Here is a 17,770-nt window from a genome sequence, read left to right on the forward strand (position 1 = left end):
ACTTTAGAAATTCCTCCCATTAAGAAACTGATTGCCGAAGGGCATGGTCCTCACTTTAGTATTGATGAGCAAGGAGTAGTGAGATACAAAGATAGATTGGTGGTTCTAGCAAATGAGGAGCTGAGAAGGAAGATTTTGAATGAAGCCCATCATTCAAAGCTGGCTATCCATCCTGGCAGCAACAAGATGTATCATGATTTGCACCACTTGTACTAGTGGTCCAACATGAAGCAGGACATCACCTAGTACATCATAGAGTGTGACACTTGTGGGAGAGTTAAAGCAGATCATATGCATACTCCGGGATATTTGCAGCCCTTGCCCATTCCTGTTTGGAAATGGGAAGATATCTCCATGGACTTTGTGGTGGGTTTGCCCCGCACATCCAAGGGCTATGATTCTATTTAGGTCATTGTGGACCGTCTCACTAAGTCTGCTCATTTTATCTCGGTGGACACTAAATATACAGCCAAGAAATATGCCAAGATGTATTTTGATCGGATTATGACCCTACACGGAGTTCCCCTTACTATCATCTCTGATAGAGGGTCAGTTTTTGTCTCTCGTTTCTAGGAGCAACTACAACAATGTCTTGGTACTCGTCTCCTTAGAAGCTCAGCATATCATCCACAAACTGATGGCCAAACTGAAAGGGTGAACTAGGTGCTCGAGGATATGTTGAGAGTTTGTGCCATTTCTTTTCTGGAGAAGTGGGATGGATGCCTGAAGTTAGTTGAATTTTCTTACAATAATAGCTACCAAGAGAGTATTCGTATGGCACCATTTGAAGCTCTATATGGAAGAAAGTGTAGGACACCACTTAAATGGGTTGAAGTGGGAGACCATGGATACTTTGGGCCATATTTCATCAAAGAGGCTCAAGAGCAAGTAAGCATTATTCAGAGTCACTTGAAGGCAGCTTAGAGCCGACATAAAGCTTATACAGACAAGCGAAGAAGGCCCTTGTAGTTTGCAGTTGGAGATTATGTGTATCTCAAGGTGTCTCCTATGAGAAGGGTGCATCGGTTTGGTATCCATGGCAAGCTAGACCCTCGATATGTGGGTCCTTACAAGGTTTTGGCACAGTGTGGCCTAGTTGCTTATCGTCTCTAGCTTCCTAATATTTTGTCTATGGTACATGATGTGTTTCACATCTCACAGTTGAAGAAATATTTGTGGGCTCCTGATGAAGCTATAGAAATTGAAGGACTTCCACTCCAGCCGGATTTGACTTATATTGAGCACCCTGTCAAAATCTTGGACGAAAAGGAAAGAGTGACAAGGAACAATGTGGTGAAGTTCTACAAGGTGCAGTGGCAAAACCACTCTGAGGATGAGGCCACATGGGAACAAGAGAGCTATATATTGAAGCATTACCCCCACCTTCTCTCTGGTTCTGATGAGTAGTTGTTACGTTGAAATATAATTCATATCTCCTTTCCCACACTAGGCACATGAAATCTCGGCTCGAGATTTTGTTTTAGGGGGTAGATTTGTAACACCCTCGGTATTACACTGTATAGTATTTTGCTAAAACACTACTTGAGCATCATACTTATGTGTAAATGTGTGTAATATAGGGTGTAAAGCAATATACGTAACTCAAAACGTTCATCGGAAATGTGAAACGAATGTTATATTTCATGTCACATTGTATCACTTAGTGTTCTAAACGAATTTTTATTGAACGAGAATGCTATAGAACACATAGACAAAACTTTAATAAAGTTTGTAGTACAAACTTCATAGGTGATGGTGAAATACTTGCAGTCGAGAATGGGAGTCACTAGCTAGCTTGGTTGGTAGCTTAGAAATTGAAGTTGACACAAATCCGAGCAAGACATAGTCAAATTTCTTAAGTTAGAAAATGGGTTGACAAGGCTAAGTTTGGGAATTTTTGTAGACAAATTGGATTAAGAAGTAGTGTAGTTTTGTGGTTTGTTTTAGTAGCTTGATACACCATCTCGAGCGTAAAATAGTTGGTTTAGCAACTGGATCATCGAGTTGGGTTTTTGAGCAGCTTTAAAAAGCGTGCAAGACACTTTTCTAAATGGTAGCTGCGTCTGGCCGTGGTCACCGTGGCTTGGCCAGTGTCGCCACTCGCCACATGTGCACCTGTGCGCGCTACTGCGTGGGCTTCAAACCACTAGTGCCGCGCTCACGCAAGTACCCACACACGCATACGCACGCCGCGCCCGGCGACCTGGCCGCTTGGCCACCACCATCGTCGTCGTGGGCCCACTGCTCTACTCATCCACTACTGTCGCTTCATCATGTCGCTGACTCCGTACATCGCGACACTGCACTACTGCTGGCCATGGCTGCTTGTGCGGAGTCACCCGCGTGCGCTCTGCCACTACCGTCGCATCCGCCTGGCCGCTCTGCCACCTTGCGTTCGCCTGGCGATACTGTGCGCACGTGGCCACACTTGGGTCTGCCCACACATCGCCTGGCCACGTGTGGGTTTGCCCTGCCTGACTTGCCATCACATCGGCGCTCGACGACGCTAGGCTATTGCCTCCTTAGACCGGCGCCATCCACTATGGCGCGTAGGGTCGAGCCACCATCGTTAGTTTACAGTTTATGGCCATGCGACCCACTGTCTTGAGCACGTTGGTTGTTTCCCCATTGCCCTGTAGCCATACATGTTTGTGCACTGAATTGACAGTCGTGTTGTGCCACGGCAGCAATGAGCCAAGCCACACCTATCTCCCCTGTTCCTCTATCGCCGTGGTCGTCAGACCCGCTCCTCGCAATTCAGGTCAATAGAGCCACCTCTATCCAATTAACCCCATCCATGGCTTCATGGCGTAGTCAGCCAACCACCTGACCCTAGCTCGCAGTGAGCATTGCTGTGCCACGCACTAATTTGGAGCTTTCCTCTCGCCGAGTCATTAAGACCATCGTGGCACGCGTCGAAGGCAAAGTCCCCAATCCAGTGCTGCTCACGTCAATTCATTACACCACCAACTTCGTCTCCACCTGCTAATCACCTTGCACACCTTTGCCTAATCGCTACCACCTCCTAGCCATCCCTGATGTGGCCTTACCACTGCCATGCACCACCGCACTGTCTGCGTGCACGTGGCTCACTCGGCTCGAGCTGCCTCTAGTCGAACCACTGCGTCGTCTGTGTCCGTGGTGAGTTCCTTGAGCTCACTCGCTACCCCAAGTTCTCTGGCGTTGTTGTAGCTCACCGGAACATCATCGTTTCAGTGCAGGAGCTCTGCCGTCATGGACCGGCCTTACTGCGGTGTCCCAGCTTGTGCTTCCTTTGCCCAGTGCTTTGCGTTCAAGCCTAGTAAGGTATCGGCTCCATAGATAGGGCGGGGAGGGACTGGTATGGCCGGCGTAACTGCCCGGTGCCAGCATCGGTGCGCGCGCGGGAGGCCTGAGGGTATGGCCGTGGTAAAGAAGAAAATGGGAAGGGGAGAAATTGTAAGTTAGTTGACTGTTAGAATAGTGCGCTTAGTGCTCACGCTATTACTGAGTAGTCTGAGGGCATTTTCGCAAGATGACTGGCGCGCGCGGGCCTCCCTGTCATGGGTCGTCGTCACTCGACTGGGCTGCGCCCCCATGTGGGCCATGCTGGTGGTGTGCAAGCATGCGCGCCGAGTGGAGTGGGCCGAGCCACTCGCATTTTGGGCCGCTCGATAGAATTAGGTTTTCCATTTTCTAGTAAGGTAATAAATGTTTATTCAATTTGGTTTTGAGCTGAACTTTGATAATTTGTAGTAAATCTTATAGATATCCAAAAATAGTGAAACAAAATTTGTTAGGTTCACAAAAATACTATCTATCTATTAGTGTAGTTAGTGTATAGTTAGCTGTGATCATGATAGGTTCATAAATTCAATTTAGAGAGCTTAGTATTATTTAGCTTAATATTTGTAGGAATTTTTGTGGCAAATGGATGATAGATTTAGTCATGAAATTTTTATAGTAGGATCACTAGATTATTATGTACTCATTGTAATTTTTGTAGTCCTAGAGTAGGTTGATAAATAGAGTAGCTAGTATCCCTCGTTTTATCATATATAGAGTAAATCAGTATTAAGAGTAAGAATACCTTTAGTTGCTAAGATAAGATATATCGTGCTTCATACTTGTTAGTGGTAACAGTAGGTAACTTAGCACCTTAGTCGGTAGAACTAGCTTAGTAGCTTGATAGATGTATTTTATTTTAAGAGTTGTTGTTTCCGTATTACTAAGTGTTGCATCATCATTTCATGCATGTAGATCACGAGTTGGTAGAGTTCGTGCCTGTAGACGAACATGACTATGAGGAGGTCATTGAGAAGTATGAGGAGATTCTCGTACAGGAGGGAGCCCTGGAACCTTTTGGTGCTGACTTTGTTGACCCACCGCCTACCCAAGGCAAGCCCCGGTGCATAACCCCTATTTTCAAATGATCAGTGAATATATATATATGATGTGCATTTATGTTACAGGCATTTTATGAAAACTACATGCATAAATATATCTACCTATGAGTCCTACTAGTATAGGTCTAGTAGATGCTATGCTCAAGATTTCGGTAGCGTGAGTAACCTACCGTTACTCACAATAGGTGATAATTATGATCACTCATGATAAAATGGTGGAAAGAAAAAATGGTGACCAGGCAGGGATATGGTTTGGGTATTGGTGGGTGTAAGAGGTTGTGTTATGTGGCCAACCGGGCATAGCTTGGTTACACTTTTTCCCTGTTTGTGTCGGTTAAGGACCGACCGTTGCATAAGTCTCTAGGCAAGTCATAGATTTATTATCCCGTACATATACTTGGGTATGGACATAAAGAAGACTTATTGCTGTCTTGTCATGGGTTCCAGCTCTTTTTGAACTGACTGATTGGAGGCGGGAATGGTGGAGGTCCTTGCACCGCACTAAGTTTGGGACTTAGAAGCGGGGGCTTAGAGTTCAAGTTTGGATGGGAACCTAGACCCCATGATAGGAGGGTGATGGTTGGTCTTGCTTGTGCCTAGGGTATAAGTAGGGCATGTGTTTTTGGGGTATCTAGCTAGGGGCATTGATTCGTGAATTGTTGGGCAATCCGATATGGCTTGTTTGGGGTCTATCACCATAGTAAGAACTGAAAGATAAAAGGTGATGAAATGGAACTGATTGCTCAACTCTTGCTTGAAAGTAAAACAGATGCTTACATAGAATGGCTAGAGAATGAATTAATCATGGCTGCTAATAATAATATATATAAGGACTCACTATTAGTATTGCTTTCTGTAAAAAGGAAACCAGCAAACCATAAAGCTTATCATATTCCTTGGAGTTGGGAAATTATTCCCACTAGTCGAATAAGTCTTGCGAGTACATTGTGTACTCAGGGTTTATTTACCCGTATTGTAGGTAATGCTTGAGGAGTATTGTTGTGTGAAGAATTCTTCTGGTGGGCACAGACGGATCCTTGTTCATTATCGATAGATGTTCTTTTTAATTCCGTTGTTTAATATTCCACACTCTGACTTTGAAAATGTAATAATGTAATTTTTAAGAACTCTGGATGTATGAAATGGATTAAGTATTGTAACTCGTTCTCATTATTGGATCCTTGGGGAAAAAATATGGATCTTTCGGGCTCTCCCTTGGGGTGTGCCCGATGGAAACCGTCCGCTATAGCTTGCTTTTGGGATGCTTAGTGTTTGGTGGAAGATGAGCGCCTCCGTAAGTGTGTTATTTTGGGCGGTTCTGCCACAGGCCCCGCTATCAACACGGGCAACAGAAACTTTGAACTCAGGCCTGGGCTGATCATGATTGTGCAGGCAAACCCTTTCTGTGGTTTGCCTAGCGAGGACGCAAACTCCCACCTTCAACACTTTCTTGAGTTGTGCAACACCATTATCATCAAGAATGTTGCACTAGACGTCATCAGGCTCCGTCTGTTCTTGTTCTCCCTTGTGGGGAAGGCAAAATAGTGGTTCTACAAGGACAAGCAAGCTGTCAGCACGTGGAATAAGTGTTCCACAGTGTTCCTCGCGGAATTCTTCCCCATGGGCAAAACCAATGCCATGCAGAGGAGAATGTCAAGTTTCTAGCAAAATACTATGGAATCCATCCCCGAGGCATGGGAGAGGCAGCAAGAATGTATCCTTGCCTGCCTGCACCATGGGATGGGAAATTGGCTAGTCCTCTAAAACTTCTACAATGGGTTAACCCCCATGTCAAGAGGACACATTGATGCCGCTGCTAGAGGAGCCTTCCTCTCGCTCACCATCAATGGAGCTACGGCTCTCATTGAGAAAATGGTGTCCAATTAATGATGGGGTGATGAGAGGCTCCAAGATGAGCAACAAAAAGGCATGCATACCGTGAAGGAGACAGATATGCTTGCCGCAAAAATGGACCTTCTAATAAAAAGGCTTGACGAGCATGCCCATGAGGAGGCAATGTATGTCACCGTCAAGGCCATGGACTTACATATGACATGCGAGGTCTGTGGTGAAAGTGGACATTTAGGGAACGATTGCCCTAAGACCCGTGAGGAAGACACCTACATCAACAACGGGTTCCATCCACAAGGAGGTAATAACAGGTGGAACAATCAATCACGTCCACCATTCAAAGAAGGTAATTTGAACTTCAATTCCAATGACAATTCGAATCAACCTTCCTTCATAGATCTTGTGTTAGGGCAAGCTTAAATAAATGAAAACCTAATTAAAAATATTGCCTCTAACAATAAAATTAATCCAAACTTAGAAGGTTTAACCTCTTCTTTCACAAATCAATTAAGCCTTAATAAAATATTTGAAAACCAACTAGCTCAAATCGCCGCTACACTTCCTGCATATGATTTTGGAAAAAATCTTGGGAGAGATTTCATTTGAAGATGTCAATGCAGTAATCACGAGGGATTGTAGGTCCACTCGTGATCTACCATATCCTAACCATGCAGGAAAAGCCAAAAAGCATAGGGTACAACCCCAAACCATAGGCTTTAAGCTAGCTTGGGGGAGGACCCCCACAAGGTAATGTGTATCTCTCACCACTTTTAGTTACCTTGCATAAAAAAAGAAAAAAGAGAGAGAGATCTCTTATTCACCATTCAATGTTTTCTCCTCCATTGGATGATTCTTGTTTATCCTTTCATGATTTCTCTCTCTATACCAAGCATGTTTTAGTTTGGGAGTCTTGGTAATACATCTTTTAAATTAAGCATGGTGCTTAGTTTGAAGTTTGGATGTCATGATCACACTTCTATAGGCTTTTTAATTTAAGCATGGTGCTTAGATTAATTAGCCTACCTTGATCAAATGAGATATGGTGTCTAGTTTAATCATTGAATCGAAACTGCTAGTATAGATTTTGGTTGATCATATGGACTAATCCTTGCAGGAATCTATCAACTTTACGAGGGTAAGTCTTTGAGATGATAGTGAAGATGAAAATTTGTTGGGTGAACCTTGATAAAAAATGATAATAATAATAATAATAATAATAATAATGATAATAATAATAATAACAATAACAATAATAATTTTTACTCCACTCCACATATGTGAAGTAAGAATGTTTTAGTTTCTCCTTGTTGAAATCATGAATAGTTGCTCTGTTTTATAATTCATTTGTGCCTAGTTTATAACTTAGTATTCCCCACAATTTAAGTTTATTGGCTAAAAATGTCTCATCCTAAAACATTGAAACTTGTGGGTCGCAAACGTATGATCCTTTTCTAAGTTGTTGCGAGATATGATATGGTACAAATGGAATTTGCTATGCCTTTGTTCTAAGAGAAACTTGACATCCGGAGTTTTATTTTCAAAAAAATGCTTAAATGAAAAGTTTCTCAATGATTATAAATTCCTACTAAGGCCATATAACATCATACAAATACAAAAACATAGTCATATGCTGCTTGTCATTACATTGAGCTTTGTCAAATTGTTGTGACCCTTGTTGAGATTCTCATCATGTACCCATGATCAAGATTCACGTACACCCACAAATAATATGCTGAGTCTTACACTAAGAGTTACACAAAAATATGCTTTTTCGTCCACAAAAAAATACTCCACTCATTTTTATGAGTCTCTCTCTAAAGTTTTCATACGCCAAAAGAAAGTATAGGCTATAAAAAAGAGAAAGAAAATATCCATGCTAAGAAGCATGAAGAAAAAAATACATGCCAAAAAGCATGAAGAAGAGAAGAGAAAAGAAAAGAAAGAAATAAAGATAGCCCAGACTTTCAAATAAAAAGGAATCATTAAAAGGAGAGAGAGTCATGATCAAAAGAGTACAAAAATATTTTTAGAATTAGAAAGATTATAAAAATTCTACACACTTACACATCTTGATCAAAGTGTATGACTTGCATCTCCTTGGATCCAGTTTTTGACTTAGCAATATTATGTGATGCAAGTATGTCTCTTTTTCATACCTACCCAAAACTCCATAAAAAGCTTTTAGAAGTAGGATGAAAAGAAAGGCAATATCAAAAAGCCTTTGGTGAGAAACATACACTTTTGAGCGATCGAGTGAATCATTTGAGGAACTTACTTTTATTTTTCAAAACTCTTAAAACCTCAAGAAAGAAAGTCGATCAAGGGATGAATGACTAGCGATTCTGTGAAACCGTTCTATCTTGCAACTGTCCAAGACTTGGAAAAGCAACAAGCCCCATAGGGATTAAGGGAAAAGGGTGGATAAAATGCCAATTTATTTTCCACAAGGACTAGGAGAAGCTTCTTGATATCTTGGGAAAATCCTCATTGCATGAGTTTGCATTATTTAACTCAATTCATATTTTCCACACTTAGGGGGTGTTTGGTTCGAGCTACTAAACTTTAGTAGCTACTAAACGGTTTAGTCATTTTTAGTAACTCCAGAGTTACTAGAGATGACTAAAGCTCTTTTAGTAGCTTTTAGTCATAGTATTTGGTTAAAAAGTTACTAAAGTGACTAAAAGCTACTAAATTTAGTAGCTATTAGGCGAACCAAACAGGCCCTTACTTGCATTCCTTAGGATATGTGCTTTACCTTTCTAGTCTAGCTTGCTAAGTTAGTTGATAGGATTAGAACCCGGGGATAAAATCTTTTGTGTTAGAGATAGCAAAACTTTGCTAAACCCTAGTACACATTTAGATAGTATATTGCATAGATTTTGATAGGTAGCTTTTAGTTGACTGAATAGTTATAAGTTGTCTAATTCAACCACTCCTCTTAGGCATAACGGACCCTTTAGCCCCCTCCTCTGCCAGGCTTGGCACCTTTGAGACCCTACTCAACGTACCCTAAAAACATTTGTGAGGTGGCCATATTCGGTTGTCGCTTCAACCGTATACTACCTATACTGGAGTATACAAGAACCTACCCTGTATGGTGGAGTTAAAACATATTTGGAGACTGCAACGGTAATATTGACCTAGTCGAGAAAAGACAAAAACCTCTTTTTCAAAGAGCCATTGTTATCGTATATGTAATTTTATTTGAAGGTCTTTGTTATCATATATCGTATAAAACTTTTGTCGTATCTACCCTAAAACTTTCTTCACTTGCAATAGACGCCACATATGTCATTGTCTTGGAGATTCAGAAATATTGGAAATGATTCACCTTTTTATAGTCAAATAAACTTCTACGTGTCTATCAAAAGAAATTTCAATTTGAAGTACATGTACCCCAATAAGAATAAGAAGCTACATAAAAATTATATTCGGGCTCACATGGTTTATTCAATCCCTTATCGTGCCGATGGATAAAAATTAATTGTTTTATAGGGATAATTCGACATTCTATCTCTAGATTACCACAAAATAATTCCAACAATACCTATAAGTGGTCAGAAAAATCTAAAAAATAGCATGTAAGCATATTTTGAGTGTATATGCTTGCTATAAATTATTCAAATGATTTTAATTAAAGAGACCTATATATCGTTCATAAAATAAATACAACTTAAATAAAGTTTTACATAACTCAAGTCAAACTATAAATTCTGCACACCTCATATCAATTTTGAACTCGTATGGGCATCAAAGTTTAACACAAGCTTACATTTACCTAAATTTAAGCAAATATGAGGTTCCAAATTTTTTGAAAATTGACATAGTTTCATGTAATTCAAGTCAAATTTGAAATTTCAGTCTGCGTATTTATACCAATATTAAAGAGCAAAAATTTTTGCCACTAAATTTTAGCTTAGCTCAATCACCGAGTGACATTCGCTCCTTTTTTTGAAAGAAGAGGAGGGATTAGAGGTTGATCCCTACTGGTTAATTTTCAGCTGCCGCTAATGCTAATACTGATTTGTTGTGAGAGAAAATTACTATTACATGGCTGAAAAGTAGTGCTGATTTTGGCTGATAAGCTCAAACGAAAAAGACGTAAAACACAAAGGAGTACAGCAAAACAAGAACAGCGAACCAGTACAGCAAAAACAAACACCACTTCAGGAGACAAACGCCCTGTTCGATTGGGTTTGTTTGGCTTATAAGCCATGACTGAAAGTATTGTTGGCTGGTTTGGTGTGAGAAGAAAATACTGTTCGTTAGCTGATAAGCCATGGCTTATAAGTCCAATATGACCAAGTGAACGGGCTGAAAAAAAGGAAAGAAAGAAGATAAGAAAGATTATACAAGCTGGTCTGGCCATGACACACACAGTGACATTCGCTCCTTGTTTTCCTTTGGCCCTCCGTCTAAACCTTCAGTTTCTTTTTCTTTCTGGACACATCTTTTATGCCGTTTTTTGAACATGTTTTTTTTTTAATTTTTTTTGGAGAAGTATCTCCCTTTATTAATATAATAAAGATAAAAAATAAATATTAAATAATTATGGGTCTTTGAAAGCACTCCGTTTCCTCCGTCGCGATGGTTTTTCCGCGTCGCACGCGCCCCAGGCTCCAACGTCTGTCCCAACGTCCTGGAGGCCCACGCTCCGGCGGCCCACACCTCGGCGCCTCGGCCGCACTGAAGGGGTGTTTCGGGGACAACCTGCACGCACCATCGGAGGAGCTGAGCGAAGCTGCTTTTTTGAGCTCCTCCATTCTCTTTCGGCTCCAGAGTCCAGACAGCGCAAATCGCCGGAGAAGTGGACGCCCGCGCACCCGGGAGTCGCTCGAGAAGCGCTACCAAACGGGCACGAAGTTGGGCTAGATGGGTGGCCCTTCCTCTCCCCGTCGGGAGAATGACGGCGAGGGGAGCGGCCGGAGATCTCCGGCTCCGGCGACAGAGAAGGAGCGCCCGAGGTCCTTCGACGAGAAGACCCGGACGGCGTGCTGGCGTAAGGCAGCGGTGCTGGTGGGGCGGCACCCAGAACGCTGGCGGCTGGACGCCGTGGGCAACGTGGTCTGCCGCCGCTTCTGGGGCTGCCACGGATGCCTCTGCTACGAGTACGACCACATCGTCCCTTTCTCCAGAGGTGTGCCTCCCCCCTCCGCCCCCGCCCCCGCCCCCGCAGGCTCTGCTGACAAATCCTCCAGGCCCTGGAGTCCAGGGTGTCCTATGCAGGGAAGGATTAAGTGGATTTCTCCCATATTACTCAATCCCTTTGGGGGTTTAGTCCCTCCCTCCCTAATCCCTCTTTTGAAACCCTGTGTTCGATTATTGTAGGGATTGAAACCATGTGAATGCTCCACATGCTTAAACATGTAACACATCTCTATAGCTCTCCAGATGCAACAGGGATGACGAAGCCCTTGGCTAGACTGCTGGAGGCTCAGTTTCTTGCGCAGTAGCTAAATTGAGCAATGGCGAGTGTGATAGCGTTTGGGCAGGAGATGCTATAAAGATGCCTCAACAAGCAGGAAATGACTTGACTTCCACTTTCTCTGAACCAATGCCGACAGTATCTTTCTCCTTGGACCCTGCAAGACCAAGATGCAAATGAAAAAAAATGATGAGGCAAAACTACAAGAGTACAATAAACCAAAGTAGATTGCAATGAAAAAAATGTGAGGCAATACTACAATTATAGGCGATGTATTTACATAAGGTTAGATCAACATTTCATCATCTTAGATCCATTTGTGTCATATTAGGTCAGTTGTTTAGGTGAAGGGCGAGCCTGGTGCAAGCGGTAGAGTCTTACCGCCTTTTTAGGTCAGTTGTTTAGGCATACACACTCTCCATTGAAGCAATCCACACTTCCACAGCGAGCATAGTAACATAAATGCTGCTACGTATGTGAGTCCATCTTGTCTGGTTGCTTTTTGCTGAGAATTTGAGCTCTTCTCACTAATTTTTTCTACTGTTACTATTACCTTGTTCATTAAAACATTAATTCTCTCAGTAGGACATACATGCATTTTGTTGGCAGTAGATTAGCTTGCAATTGTCAGTTGCACAACTTGGTCGCATTATACTCAAGTCTATCACATCAATTGTCAGTTTTGCACAACTTGGTCGCATTATACTCAAATCTATCACATATAGAATGGTACATTTCTGAAGTGGATTTGTGAATAGATGCATATCTAGTTTTGCATTTTGTTATTATTATTGAATTTCAGACACCAACCTTTTCACCTAAAGGTGAAGCAGATAAAAAAAATTGAATATAATTCAGGAGCCACCCTGTCTAGGCTCTCGTAGAAACATTTCGAATTTAGATTCTCTCAAGAAACGTTTCTGGCACTTCGTGAAACTGTTTGCCTGGTAGGCTGGATTTTGATTCACAAAAAAAAAAAAATCCTTAAAAATCATATAAATGAAAATGGTCTTCAAAAGATTCAGAATTTTTTGTGGGCGAAGAACAACTTAAATACAACTTTAAAAAAATCATGCGAAACCAGCTAACTGCCGTTTCTCCTTGCTAAGCATAAAAACGAGAAATGTTTCTAGTGATTCTCGAGTGAAACGTTCTCACCTGACCTGTATTTCTGGTTGCCAAATGAGGACTTAGGACCGTTGGATTTTTTTACTTTTATGAGATTCATGCATTCAAATACAAAGCTGGTTAGGAAAGAACAAAGGCTGACAATATATTGGTACGATTATATCCTTGTCCTGTCATTTTTACTCAACAAGTTGGCATTTACTCATCCTTGATTAATAATGGATATGCCTATCAGTTTATAGGGATGGATCCATAAGAAATCATTTTTAAATTGAAGGAAATTTATCCCAGATACATGTATTGCACCTTTAGGGAAATAAGCCCGCTTAACTACTAAATAGCTATTTTTATGTATAATTTCCATCTAATATTTTGTGGATGGTCTCACATGAATACTGCTCAGCACCTTACTGCTGCAGCATCATCAAACAGTGACCAGCATTGTGGTTTGATAATTTGTTTTAGGAGGAGAATCCACTGTTGAGAACTGTCAGATCCTCCAGACTAGGGTGAACCGTTCCAAATCTGATAAAGCATGGGTAGAGCAAGCAGAGATGCGGGGTTTTTCCTGTGATATTAAGTTTACTGGTGAGTGAATGTTTTTTTTGTTTGTTTCAATTGGTCTTGAAATATTGGTTTGCTATTGAGCACGACTAGAAACAACAGCAATTTGAATACTAGCATTAGCATATCTTCCTCTCAGCAACAAATGCATATTAATTTATAATTATGTTTTACATTTAAATCTGTTGATGGCTGAGAAATATATGGCATATAGTTTAGACATGGCACTATGGTAGAAGAAAACATTATAATAGAGGCAGGGTAGAAACATTTAATTCAAATATTCAATATTTGAAAATATGTTAGCCGTGCTAAATGGTAGTATTTCTGTTTAAGTTCACATGATGGCATGATGCCTGATTTTTTTCTTTACCTGGAACTACAGCAGCTTCATTACTGATTAGGTTATTTAGAATATTTAAAGGAAATTGTCACATGATATACATATATAACCATGCACAGCTTTGTTTGTTTACCTGATAGTTAATCTATGTGTGTAGTTGTCCACTTCTTTTTGGGCCTTATCCTGTCTTTCATATTCATTATCTCATTCTCGGGTGCGACTTTGAGAGAAGGCGATTAGTGTGTGTACCCAAGTTGAATGTCATAACTTAATTCGTTTTTCTATTTCAGTGCCATTAGTACTTTCCATTTGATCTTAAATGTCAATGATTAGGATCTTGGTTATGCTTCATTGTGGCCAAAAGCATGCTGATGCATGGCTGCTGCGGTTGGTGTGGGGGGCAGCGGCGGCTGCTGCTGCTGCCGGCGTAGGGGCAGCGGCGGCGGCTAGTGCAGGGGCAAGCGCGGGCGCAGGGAGGGGAGAGGCGCAGGAAGAGGAGGTAGGTAGGGGAGAGAAAATGCTCTATTTCTGCTTAAGATTGAAACGGTTACATTGGCCCCTATATTTATAGTCCCTAGAGGACTTGGATCTTAAGCAAACTAGAGGAGTCCTTATAGATTTGGACTCTCCTTTCCAATCTTATCTTGTTTCCTAAACAAACTCTATTTCTATTTATTCCAAATCTCCTTTTAATTCCCATCTATTTTGGACTCATCTGGGTAGGGAGGGATTGGCTGCGCGGTGGATGCCGCCTCTCCCTGGTCCTGGCGGCGTGGTTGGCCCTCTCTTGGCCTGGCTGGGTGGCCTATATTTAGGCCCGTGACAGATAGGAATCTTTTTTCTAAAGTTTGTGTGCCAGCATCTGCTCCACTGACCGGAACAAATTCATTGGTCCAACAGATTGGATCATTGGACTGATCTCAACTCCTTATTTAATCTTCAACTGTTATATACCTTAATTGGGCACTCAATCCGAAACTTAAATTTATGTGTGAAGTGTTCTTGTCTATTCAGTCTGATTTAGAATTGTATTATTACTCAATCTCTGAACAGATCAGGAGCTAGATATAATTGAGATGGCTGTCTATGGGGATGTCATTCGTCCAGGGAAGCAATGCCGCTGCAGAACAGTAGCCGAGATGCTCGGGCAGGTGAAGTCAATGAATCGCATGGCTGCTTGTGAGTTACCAGACAAAGGTACCTCTTAAATTGTTCGAATAAATTGGTTTCGACTCTCACCTGTCAGAACACAACCTTTAGGGTGCAGTTGATTCCATTCAACAGGGAAACTCTGAGTTCTTTCTCACAATAAGTAATTCTGTGAAACGGATGCAGTTGGTTTGCAGCCTGTGCTCATGATATCTGCTCTTGAACATTCTGTTGAAATTTTTGGTCTCAGCTTTTTGTTGGGCCCCAGATGACAATGGAATTTCGACTTTTTACATATTGATTGATGGCAACGTTATCAATGGATTGGTTGATTTCAATAATTGGGCTTGAAAATAGCAATTTTGGGTGGTTCAATTCTCTTTATGACTGGTTAGCTTCAGTTGGTTGGACCTGTCTAGCAAGGTTACTGTAGGGACGTGAGCTGCAACAGCCTTTCCCGAGCTGGTATAGAAATTCGAAACTGAAGTTTAAATGTTGTGTGGTGACCTGTAGTCTACTAGATATGATAACTTTGGACCTCTACACAACCATGATTCCTACCTCACCTTAGAAGTTGAAAGAGGCAATTCCTTAGGAGTCACTGAAAAAGTTCTCAATTTCCATATATACCACAAAAAAGTTGTAATCCTACATGAATCACTACAATTTTATCGTTCCTATGATGTGCTATTTCCGTCTATACACCATGATTCCGTGAATGTGCTGTTATGTGTCGTGGCCTGTGGGAAAACACTATTTTACCCTCTCCAAATCCCTCATCCCCTTTGTCTTTCATCTTTCTCTCGTCTGACGGTTAACTGACCTGGAAGCAACACTGCTGGCTGCTGCTCGTGTGTCAAGTCACGGGCTTCTGGGGCGATTGGATTGGATGGTTCGCACCTTCACGGTCTTGGTAGGCGCTATGGTGAGTTTACTGACATGCCCTTCATCCCACGGCCACGCGGCATGCCTGCCATGGGTTGCGCGGCGAGAGATGGATGGAACGATGGTGCGACATGGAGATGGAATTCTAGGCGCTGTGGGCACTATGGCACATGCACGAGTCCTATCACCGGCCCGGCGATGGGCCCATCGAGCTCAAATACGTCTTCGCCTCGCCATATCTCAAGCTGAAGAAGCTGGGGCCGAAAGGAATCATAACCGTCGTCACTAGCTTGTAGCAGGTCTACCTCTGCAAATGAGAGCGTGTGGCCCATGTTTGATTATTGATGCAACATGGATCTAACAAAATTAGTAAATATGGATCTAAACAAGATGGGATAATTTTTCACCTTTGAGTCTATTAGCATCTCTTAACAACTGAAATGTTGCTAGCAGGTGCTAATAGTTAGCATATTAAAACTAGCAAGATGCAAATGGAAACTGACCCCTAGGCCGCAACCGATTGATCAAGGGCTGGCGCGGCAAAGCCGCGCCATTCTTTCTAGTGAGACCTGAAGCAGAGCTAGGAGGGCGATGACTACCGCAATCTTAACCTTCGCCATCACTATTTATTTATTCCTAATAATGAGCTCGATTGAGGTGCTTGGGATGCTCTGCCCCTTGGCTCGTGGGGCGTATTATATAGGCGTGCTCTCACTTCCCAGATCGTTGATCTTTTTTTTTTCCTTTTTCTTTTTTGCGACCCATATCGTTGATTTCGATAGCAGGTTAAATCGCCCTATCTGAAACAAGTGCGCTGTATCCGGAATGCTAGCTATCTGTCTGTGATGGCATGTGTCAGGCTGTCAGCTCGCTGCGATGTTACCGTATCCTCTCGGTAATTCCTACGCATGCAAGAACAACTGATGAGCAAGCCGCTGTTTTGTTTTGGAAGCTGATACTGGAAATTAACGCTCCAGATGTTTCGTAAGACGTTTGCTTAGCTTCATCATTCTGTTGGGTTGATTTCAGGAAATGATCACATGGCCGAGTCCGTGGGAACCCCCACGTATGCGACTTGATCGGAGTAATTCTAACACATTCCACTAGCTGATCAACCGAACCAATCGCATACTTCACGTGCAAAACCTATGCCACCTCTCCAAAATCTAGGATAAGAGTTTGATACTTTGATTCCCTATACATATAATAAAGTGCTAACGTCCTTGCTGTCACTGTCAGGTGGTGATTAGACTTAGTCCGACCTCCTTCGGGACCATGTGCATATAGTATGAGGCAAAAAATGAGTTTAAATTCTGTGGCAGACTGCCAGAACGAGAGAAGTGCTACTCAAATTTGACCTGGACCTGCTACTCTTGGAAGTTCAGAATTCTAACTATTACGAATCTAGAGTATATGATTCCATTCGAGGTGTAATATGATTGTATATATAACACCGGGTAATTATATCTCATTTTATTAAAACACCTTGTACATTTTTTTATGGTAGAATCCATAGCCAAAATTGATCGTACTCTGCATATCTCTTCCAAGGCACTACATGACATAACACAGTAGTCCAGCACATTAGAAACATAATAAAGGCCAAAACGCAACTAGTGTACACACACTAGATATTGGTCGATCCATTCAGCTAATTGTGACAGTAAAATCTGGCCGGCTGTCCGGAGCGAAAATAAAAAACTGTCCGGCTGTGGACAGATAACAGAATTAGACCAAGGACATGCCCGGCCAAGAAAGTTTGTTTTCCTATGCAGATTAATCTTTTCACTGTCGTCTTTAGAAACAGTTTTAGTAGCTACTCACGTAGGAAATTTAAATTTAACTAGATGATTTCCCGTGCATTGCTGCGGGAATTTTATAGTGATATATAGGAGCATAATTCATGGAGCAAGAAATAATGAATTAATTAGAGTATTTAATATATGCGGTTAGTATAATGAAAATAGTAGAATATTTAATTATTCACTCAAGCAACAGTATAACTAATTTTAGGTAGTAGGAGTGTAGTTTGTGGGAAGC

The 17,770-nt window shown here is 41.8% G+C and overlaps 1 protein-coding gene across 1 annotated transcript; it reads left to right on the top strand.

The window, feature by feature from the left end:
• The first annotated feature begins 10,935 nt into the window (after nucleotides 1–10,935).
• LOC136538849 (uncharacterized) lies at nucleotides 10,936–15,239 on the top strand. The gene is made up of 3 exons (XM_066530795.1): nucleotides 10,936–11,373; nucleotides 13,255–13,377; nucleotides 14,750–15,239. The coding sequence occupies exons 1-3, from the start codon at nucleotides 11,109–11,111 to the stop codon at nucleotides 14,902–14,904; spliced, it is 543 nt and encodes a 180-aa protein (XP_066386892.1). The 5' UTR covers nucleotides 10,936–11,108; the 3' UTR covers nucleotides 14,905–15,239.
• Nucleotides 15,240–17,770: the final 2,531 nt, after the last annotated feature.

Source organism: Miscanthus floridulus, chromosome 2 (genome assembly GCF_019320115.1).
Source record: "Miscanthus floridulus cultivar M001 chromosome 2, ASM1932011v1, whole genome shotgun sequence".
NCBI lineage: Eukaryota > Viridiplantae > Streptophyta > Magnoliopsida > Poales > Poaceae > Miscanthus > Miscanthus floridulus.

Excerpts from the sequence above, each read along its gene's own strand:
- LOC136538849 (XM_066530795.1), top strand. The coding sequence starts at position 11,109 with ATGGGTGGCCCTTCCTCTCCCCGTCGGGAGAATGACGGCGAGGGGAGC. Across the intron at positions 11,374-13,254 it reads CATCGTCCCTTTCTCCAGAG|GAGGAGAATCCACTGTTGAG; the intron begins GTGTGCCTCCCC and ends AATTTGTTTTAG. Across the intron at positions 13,378-14,749 it reads CTGTGATATTAAGTTTACTG|ATCAGGAGCTAGATATAATT; the intron begins GTGAGTGAATGT and ends ATCTCTGAACAG.